This window comes from Pygoscelis adeliae, unplaced genomic scaffold (assembly GCF_000699105.1).
Source record: "Pygoscelis adeliae isolate BGI_AS28 unplaced genomic scaffold, ASM69910v1 Scaffold26, whole genome shotgun sequence".
Classification (NCBI taxonomy): domain Eukaryota; kingdom Metazoa; phylum Chordata; class Aves; order Sphenisciformes; family Spheniscidae; genus Pygoscelis; species Pygoscelis adeliae.
The window spans coordinates 2,547,427-2,556,902 of record NW_008825104.1 but is presented as its reverse complement, the minus strand read 5'-3'; the positions used below and the strand labels follow the sequence as shown (position 1 = coordinate 2,556,902).

The window sequence follows — 9,476 nt, the reverse complement described above, 5'->3', positions numbered from 1 at the left end:
CTTGGTGCCTCCATTATGTAAAGAACAACTAAAAATAGAAACTGAAGCTGTAACAGAACAAGATGAGCATTTAACATTCTTGCAGTGAACTGAATCTCTTCAGATTACTTGCTCAGAAGCCCAGCATTATCTAATATTTCTTGAGACCCAAATTCATCATTTATGCTTTTTGATGAAAAATTAGACACAGTCAACATTATTGCTTTTATTACAAAATGTAAATAAATCCAAAAATTGTAAATCTGAGTGTACAATTTAATTTAAAAATGAAGTCTAACTGACAGTCCTCTATGAGCTGGTGTCAGATGTGGCTAAGGAAATAGATGAAGAAGATGAAGAAGATGGAGAATATTCATTATTTGTTATTGATGCTTTTTCTTCATATTTTGGAGGTGATTCAGAGGAGAGGTATAGCATCGGTAAAATATCTGAAGGTGAGCTGCTTCCAGAAATTGTATATACAGTTTCATAGTCTCTCACAGCAACTGTTCTTTCACCATCTGCAAGCTGTGCTCTATAAAACACAAAACTGCGTATTAGCATAATTCATTTCTCTACAGTGAGTGAAATTCCACTTGACTTACATAAACATACATGTACGCACACATTCCCTAAAAATCCCTGAAGTAAAGAACTTGCATAAGCATTAGGATTTCATTCTATGGACTACACATACGAAAATTCTGTTACTTCAGAAGGGAAGGGCAAACAAGCTCCCTTCTAACCTTTCACATCACCAGTCACAGCCTGGCTTATGGGTATTAGCTGCTTCTGGCAGGGCTATCTCACAATCTTACTAAATCTTCTTCTGATCCTTAGTTCCTAATGTGTCTTCCCTTTTGCAGTCTATCACATACACACTGTCCCCTTCCCTTATGAAAGAGTTACTAGACTTAGAATTCTACCACAAAAATCACAATCCTCAGGCATTTGAGATCTGACATGAAAGGCAACGTGAAACTTTTATTAAGCTCTCCAGCAACGCATGATGGACATAAGGAGTAGCATTCCTACTCAGAGCTGCAGAAACAGAAGCAACTGGATACAACTAGACTGCTAAGTTCCCAGTGACAGTCAGGGAGAGCAGCCAAGTATTCACTGCCCTCCTCTGACCATCATAACTGGATCCCAGTCGGTTGCACCCACATGGTTCTGGTACCCTGCTCATCTTGCCCTGGAGTTGGCCCTCAGCATATTGCTTCAGCTGCTTCCCAAGGAAAGGGAAGAACTCCTCATTCCTCATAACTTGCTCCCAGAGCTGACTCTTGCCTTTGTGCATACATCTGTACTCCCACCAATACTACAGGAGGAGCAGGAATACAGAGCATAGTCAGCTCATCTTCAGTGTTGTTACTGGTGTGTGAGGGTGTGTGTTTAAAGGAGAGAGAAGAGAACATACTACAAGACAAATGCTGAAGCGCTATATAACAGACTGCAGGAAAAAAACAACCACTGGGATCAGACCATGACTCAGCTTCCTACAAGCTCTTTCATGCAGCACAGTCTCCACCACAGCACTTGCTGACAGAACATGGAGCAATGGACTAAAAAGGTAAATCACATTTGCCTGGTAAACACCCACATATGAAATGGGTATTCTCTTCCAGCTTTGGGATCTTCAACCATGGCACTACGTTAGGAGGAATGACGCCACTGCTTCTCCTCCATGAAAGGGCTTGGGAACCAATTTGCACTAGTTAAGATGCTGTAGCTGCTACCAAGTGCTGAGCCATGGGAGACCACGATCAAGTGAAATACCCAGAGGTGGTATCAGTTCACAGGGTCTCTGGGAGGACCCTGGGGAGCATGGAAGGGCAACAGCTAGAGCGCCCCCAGCCACCCCAGACCACCAAGAGGTCAGGGTTTCTGCATCCAAGGTTGAGGTGTTTTGTCCACTCCACTAGAAACTGCCCCAACAAGCCGGCCTACAAACTGCCCCTTTGTGTACATATGTTCACAAGACACCAAAGTCCAGACAGGCAATCAATGACGATTGAGTTGATAGGATCACGCACGAAGTTTGGAGCACCAGAACTGGACATTTGTGGGTTGAGGCAGTTGATCCAGCTGCAGGGGATTTTGTAGGAGAATGGGTGAAGGAAGGGAGGGCCACCTGGTATGTGCACCAGCAGGAAGAGCCCACAGGAAGTCTTGGGAACTAGCTTTTTTGCCATTCCCCCAGCACTCTTTGTTTCTCCTTTTTCAGTGCAGGATGTGCTGCTTGCATTCGTTCACACCCTTTGATAATGCACACATTTTACCAAGCACATTGGCAGGCAGCCCACATCTGAACTCAGGGCCTGAAATTATAGGGTACAGAGAAGTTGTGGCCCATAGTTTTGTGCATTGTACTTTTACAGACAGGTGGTACAAGAGTCACTCTGTCTCTCAGCTGCTTGTAAGGCTACAGCAGAACACAGCTTTCATGTATGTTCCCATATTTCTCCCAGTTATCCACTCCAGCCTGGTCTTCTAAATGTATTTAAGCTGAAATGTTTTTTGAGGGTGTCCTTGGGCCATACTTGAATTGGCTGTCTCAGGGCTACCAGAGGTCCAGGTTCATACTCGGGGCAAGTCATTCCTCCACACACATCCATTTGCTTTGCATGTACATCTGGGATGTACATGTCAGAAGGGAGTTACAGCGTACACTGGAGCTGTAGCACAGGCAGGCTCAGTGTGGTGCCTAACTCCAGGCCCAGCTGCAGCTGGTATGAAACACCTTCCAGCTGTCGATGTCTTCACCCAGCCCAGTAAGAACTCAGAGACTTCATGTAAATCCCTTCTTTCAGCAGCAGAAGTTTATTTGCTCTCCTGCTTGCTCTAGGTGTCCTTTAATTACAGTAGTATAGCTCTGAGAGTTGATGTATTTCACTTGCAATTCGAGAACAGGCTCACAAAATACAATGTTTCTTCACACAACAATTTGTGCCAGACCATGAGAGCCACTGCTCTCTGGAAAGCACTTTTGCTTGATCAGCCCTGACATCTTCTCATCCCCACATCTACCCTTGTCATCCTGAATTGTCAGGTGTTTAGGGCACTAAGCAATCAACAGATTCTCATCAGCTTTGTATAAAAAGTACTCTCAGAAGCAATTTAAGTGGAAAAACAGCAGACAATTAATTACATGCGTAGCTAGGGTTTATTAGGCATTGCATCCCTCTGCACAAGTGATCAACCTCAAGCTGGACCTCAGTCAGTGGGAACCAAACACTGAGTGTCTCCCTTCCATGGGTGGTATGTACACAATCATCTTTTTGTTTCAGGGCCAGTCCCACTGTACACTAGAGCGTTGCATAGTAGCAAGGAAGAGCAAGTAGGTTTTTTTGATAGAGAGGTGTTTATTCTATGTTAGGGAAAAAAAGTGATTTTTGAGGAAGGGCAGAAGGACAGTCTGGCATGTGGCAATAGCAACAGAAGGAAGCATCTGCTGCCTTCAGCAAAGATGGGGAGAAAATGTTTGGAGGAGGACACTACAAACTGGGAGACGATATCAGGAGTTGTTGATGGTGACTGACTAGAGAACAGAGTGCCTTGCACAGTGGGCCTGAGCCTCAAGAATCCACCAGGTATACTTCAAAGGATGACTAAAAAAAAATGACAGACATGGCTGCACACAGCATGGTAACAAGAATAAGCACCACTGCTAACACAAGTATCCTCCTCCTGTGGCATTCAGGTCTTGGGCAGGAAGAAGGCTCGTGCTTGCTTGCTTCAAAGGGAAGATTAGCATTAGAGTTTTGAAAAAGGACCAACATCAGGCACACAGCTGGTCCAGCTGATCATGGAACGCACTGCCTCATATGAGCAGAGAAGTCTGGAGTGTAGTGGAAAGCTATTAAAGCAATGGCCCAACAACTACTATGATTGGACACAGCCAGGCAGGCATGGACTCTTGCTGCAGTGATGGTGCTTGGGATGCTGCAGGTACAGTCTTGTAAAGTCAAGTCATCCAGTGAAAAAGTCCCACACCACCTACTGACCCACAGATTAATAACAAGCTGACATAGGACCTTCCAAAAGGTGTTCCAAGTCAATTCTGAATCATTAAGGGCCTGAAAATAAGTTGGGGGCTCTTGGCATGTGGCATTCAGCTCTCCTGGACAGATCTAGTTCTGGCTCCTAGCTTGTGGCCCTTGCAGTGACCTTTCACCCTCAAGTTAGCAGCCCACTGGTGGTAACACACAGGGGATAAATAACCCTACAAGTTCTTGTGGTGCAGACAACTCTTCAGTCTGTTGGCAGCTCTTTCTTCCTCAGCTTGGTGGTGGCAGCATCTAACAAATCAGCTGTACTCAGTGTATGGAAGAGTGGCTGCATGGGTAAGGTACAACATCTTGAGATGAAGTTGGCATTGTAACCTCCCTTTTAAACTCCCTGGAGCCTCCTGCTCTTCTCCTGCAAGATCAAGGTATCCATTTATCTCGACACACTGCCACAGCAGGAACAAGGCAGACCAGCATAGCAGGTCTTACTTCCTCAAGGCAGTGAGGCAGTCACAGGGAGAACAGAACACACTAAAGTAGCATTCCCAGGGTCACAGGGCCTGTGGATAAGTGTCATGAAGGGCCCGCTGCCCTGGGTCTACAGAGGCTTCCTAAAATCTGGCAGTGTGGATATCATGCCACTGGGGCACTGCTGTCAGGGCACCTTCTCTTGGACAATCTGTGGAAGAAATCTAATCTAAGTATATTTAAATAAGGCCACTGATTTAAGACTTTGCTTTCATTTCAAAAGTTCTTTTCAGTCATAATGAACTGGTAAGAATTTAACCCTCATGAAGGACACTCTGTGGTTTGTAATTCCCTTTCTACACTACGATATTTTAATGCCATTTCAAGTAAGGTATCTGAAGTAAGTCGACTGATGCACTAGAACACCTTGTAGTGCCTAGTGGAGAGTTATTTCACAGTGATTATTTAAGAACATGGTCTTGGATATCTTGAGAAACACCTCAGATTTCCAAAGACAGAAGAAAACAGTCTTACCCATTGCTGAAGATAGAGTGGTATGGTGGAGGATTTTCACTTGTAGGCGAACCACTTGACATAAGACACTGTGTCATGGTTGGTGACAGAGGGTCAGCAAAATAAGGAGGTGGTGGAGGTGGGAATACCATTACAGCATCACCTAGGAAAAAACCCACCAATTACCACGTTTGAAAAACTGAGCACCACTGTTTATTCTAACTGTATCCTAGAACATTTCCCGTCTTTCTAATTACAGTATTTGTACTTGTCTACATTTTAAGATAAAGTGCAATGATTCCACATACAGAACTGTTATATTCTGGGCTGTTAAAGTACATTGGAGGTACGTTCAAAACCAAAATTATCCCAAAATAAAGATGCAGCATATTCGTAAATGGAAGATGTCATTTAGAAAATACAGCTGGGGGAGGGGGACTGTTCCATCTAGCTAAGAGACACAAACCTCTTCACTGTTGGCTGTCTTCAGACACAGCACACAGGCTGTGTGCAAAGCACACAGTTACTGTTGACTCACTTTAAGGGTAGGCATGTATTTAGTTTTACTCATGTATCTAAAATAGGGCGGTTCCAGTTTTTCCACATCTATTGCAGTGTTATAACAAAAGTATTGAAGTCATTAATGGTTCTGATGACTGATTGTGTGCCTTGACAGTTTCCCTACTAAATTCTTGTAGCTAAAGGCACACTAATAACATTAGTACTAGGACACTATTGATACATAATTCACTATTAAGTGTGCTGTGCAGCGTATTTGCCAATTCCAACTTTATAATTGAGGAGTTTCAAAATTTTTTTTTTTAAAACAGAAAGTTCATATCAGTCACTAAGCTTGCATAATTTATATAAACATTCACAGCTGCCTGGCACCTTTTTTCCTTTGTAAGTTGCATGCAGAGACAGGTCAGGGAGCATCAAAAATGTTGAGTGAGGTGCGGGGGGTGTTTTCTAGCCGAGTCACCACTGTTCCAGAATGTCATTATGCCAACCAGACCTCAGCCTTCAGTCTTTCAATTTTACTTTTCCTGACGGAAGTATAAAAGGAATCCACTAATTTTGCTTTCTTGCCTTTAAAGACAATCTGAATTCATTTCTACAAGCTTTTGATTTATCCTGGTGGCTGGAAAACCGACTTTAAACCCTCACGTTTCCTGAGGGTCACCAGGTTATAGGTCTGTACATTGGTTTGACAGGAAGAAGGAAAAAAGTTTTGCATAATGGATTTCAAGTCCAGTCAGTCAGATGATAGTCAAGCAATACTATGATTGACTCATTAATCCTTTCTGAGAGCTAGAAAGTTATCCGAATAATGGATGCATAGAATGTATTCATGGGGTATTAAAAGCAGTGCTATATGCAGGGGAGCATTCCCTGCTAACACACCATGTTTACTCAAATACCGTGCAATTAACAGAAGCATCTTGCAATTACATCTCTGACTAATGGAAGATGTGGCCATGATTAAAAAAATACAATACACTGCTTATGAATCAGATTCTCCTGTTTAAGGGATCAGAGCTCAAAGCTCAGATAGATCTTAAATATAGTCACAGAAGTCACTAGATCTGATTTGCAGTGTCAGCTACACCCTTGGGGAAAGGAAGTGGGATTGGACTCATTTGTGTCAGATTACTGGCTTCTTTTGCACAGTTAGACCTTTCTTCTTATGCCAAAGGAGAGGTTTTGTCTTTGAGAGAAAGGTAACTGAACTGACCATACAGAAAATGTATGAGACAAAGCAACAGTTTTCTGTTTTGGCTGGTTTGACATTCCAGAATTGACATGCTTAGAGCTCAAATGAGTAATATTCAGAGGTAAATCACTACTGGGAGAAAAGCCCTACTAAGTCTCAAACGTAAAGTTCACACATTATTTACCCACCTACTGTAACCTGAAAAGATTCAGGGCTCTGAGGATGTTCTTCACTTTCGCAAGATTCTTGGTTGAGATTTAAGTTTTGTTTCTTTTTAACATGAGCTATCACGAAGAAACACAACCCAGTGAGCACAATCAAAGGTCCCATGATTTGAAGTGACAGGAATCCACAGCCCTGGAGGTCCACATCAGAACTGCCGGTGTGGTTGAGCTGTATGCTGTACCAGCCGGGGCTGCAGCCAGGAACCCAAATGCCCAGGATGCTAATTAGCATTCCACTAGTTAAAAACAGGAATCCAAATATGAGAAACTGGGCAAACTGACAGCTCCCATGACAAAAAACAAGGCTGTACACCTGCTCATTTTGCAATTGCCTTTGTCTTATATACAGCCTGGCCCTTGATCGTGCCAGTAAAACACAAACCAGTCCAGTCACAGCCAGCACAGGCCCAGCAGCCTTAAGGACCTCGTTACAGTCACTGAAGGTTCCAGATGGGCACGACTGGAGAATAAAGACTGAAAGCAGGAATCCAGCACAGAGCAACACAGCTCCAAAAACAAAAAGGAAAAAAATAAGTTTCCCATGTTGTCCATTATTTCCTTCACCTCCTGGTGCAGGAACAGCCACTGGATACATTACAACAGAATGTCCTCAAGCAGATGAGTTGCTTTTTTTTGGGTTTGTTTTTTTTTTCCGGTTAGCATTAAGTGGCAGAAAACTACAGATCTGTGAACATGAAAATACACGAATCAAAAGAAGAAAAAAAAACAGTGGGACTAGCTACATTATAATATTTACTTCTGTATTTGCTACTCAGCCTTTATTGTATACTCTCAGTGTATTTGCTATTTTGTAGTACCTGCATTATGGATTAAAGGGCCTAATCAAGTTTGCTGCCATTGAATGCTGATGAAAAGACAGAACTTGCTTTACAGTTAGGTTGAAAACAACTGTAATTTCTGTTGCACAGCTAAATGAATTGTTTCTTTAGATACACGGTCTTATGATTAAGGGGACATTATTTTCAAAGGCTGAATCTTGGGAACAAGGACAGGCTAGCCTTTCCCTCAAAAACAGAAAGCTTGGGGAAGTTTCTGTAGGGAATGACAGGAAGTGACAGCTCTTGAGAGAAAGAACCTTCATGCAAATGAGTATTGGTGACTATTGGACTTTTTACCAAGTAAATCTTCTAATACATACCTTTTCAAAGCATATAAATCCTGCTTCTCCTTCCACAGGCAATAAAGACTTTTCTGTTTCTCTCCTTAAATAAGCTTCCTGTCCTATACAGCTGCAAGAGCAAGTAGACAGAAGATTTTTGGTTCTGTTCTGAGAAGACAAAAAGAAAAAAGAAAAGAAAAAAGCCATACTAAAGACTGTGTACTTCAAGTCTTACTGATTCCATAGTTAGAGTTGGTAAGCATACTGCTCCCACGCTTCCTTTCCACCTCCCCTACTCCTGAATCCTTTGTCTGTGCTCCAAGAAAGATTTAAAAAGAAATACAACAAAGGTGGCTCCCAGAAGGCTTCTGAGCCCACAGGAGTCTAGATTCAGAAGTAGAACAGAAGAAAACAAACTAGTGCTGAGGCCCATAACAGTCCATATGGTAGCATGGATGACAAATCTGCTGGATGTGGACAAACTGGAGCAGGGAAAGCCTGACTAAAAGTTAGGACAGAGTGCCATTCAGTGAGCTCTAGAAAAAAAAAATTTCTGCCATTACCCACAAGGAAGTTTGTGCTGCTCTGACACTCTGGCCTACAGGGCTCAGATGGACACCTGTACTCCGTACCATGGTGACTAGCAACCACAGAGATCTCAGTCCAAGTGGCTAACATCCATCAAAAGCCAACCTGAAACCCAGGAGAATTTCAGACAATGGAAAATAACAAGTCTGGATGGACCATGAGAAAGCTGTCCCCTACCAAGTGTAGAAGGTGCTTAAGCGCGCTCTTATTGCAGTGTTTTAACACTGCCCTCTTCCCCTCACCAGCAGTCTCCCAGGACAGACAACTCCATCTATGACTTGGATATATCAGGAAGGATATATAGGAACCGGAGGAGTTTGTCACAGATGGAAGCAAGGAATTGGCTTAGTTACTGCTGTTTGTTAGTTAACCTTCAGCCTTTCCTGTTCCAGCTTCCACTGCCCTGCTACTAATTCATATGACGGGAAGCTAAAAGTCAAGTTAGATTGACTCCTCCTTACATATGCCTCAACAACAGTTATTCCACAAGAAAAACAAAGTGTTACATGATTTCTGGAAGCAAACTGTTGAACATGTGTCAGCCACAACAAGGTTCGCATCACTCCCCAGTAACTGCAGTGCCTCACTGGGATGAAAACAAATCGCAACGATAAAACTCAGTAGTCACTGAAATACATAATTATCTGTCTGCAGTGCAAGGCAATCTATCAAGTCACCTTAGAATCACAGAATCATTAAGGTTGGAAGAGACCTCTAAGATCATCGAGTCCAACCGTCAACCCAACAACACCATGCCCACTAAACCATGTCCCTAAGTGCCTCATCTACACGTCTTTTAAATACTTCCAGGGATGGTGACTCAACCACTCCCCTGGGCAGCCTCTTCCAATGTTTAACCA

At 43.0% G+C, this 9,476-nt stretch overlaps 1 protein-coding gene across 1 annotated transcript; it reads right to left on the bottom strand.

Annotated features, from left to right (window-relative positions):
* Positions 1-275: 275 nt before the first annotated feature.
* TMEM171 (transmembrane protein 171) lies at positions 276-7,534 on the bottom strand. Its single transcript, XM_009327233.1, has 3 exons — positions 6,873-7,534; positions 4,992-5,133; positions 276-514 (listed from the first exon to the last, which is right to left on the bottom strand). The coding sequence occupies exons 1-3, from the start codon at positions 7,501-7,503 to the stop codon at positions 289-291; spliced, it is 999 nt and encodes a 332-aa protein (XP_009325508.1). The 5' UTR covers positions 7,504-7,534; the 3' UTR covers positions 276-288.
* Between the last annotated feature and the right edge of the window lie 1,942 nt (positions 7,535-9,476).

Bases quoted from the DNA above. Each gene is read 5' to 3' on its own strand.
- TMEM171 (XM_009327233.1), bottom strand. From the start codon at position 7,503: ATGTATCCAGTGGCTGTTCCTGCACCAGGAGGTGAAGGAAATAATGGA. The intron at 5,134-6,872 runs GTGGGTAAATAA...GTTTTTTCCTAG, and splicing joins ATCTTTTCAGGTTACAGTAG to GTGATGCTGTAATGGTATTC. The intron at 515-4,991 runs GTAAGACTGTTT...TGTGTTTTATAG, and splicing joins CACTCTATCTTCAGCAATGG to AGCACAGCTTGCAGATGGTG.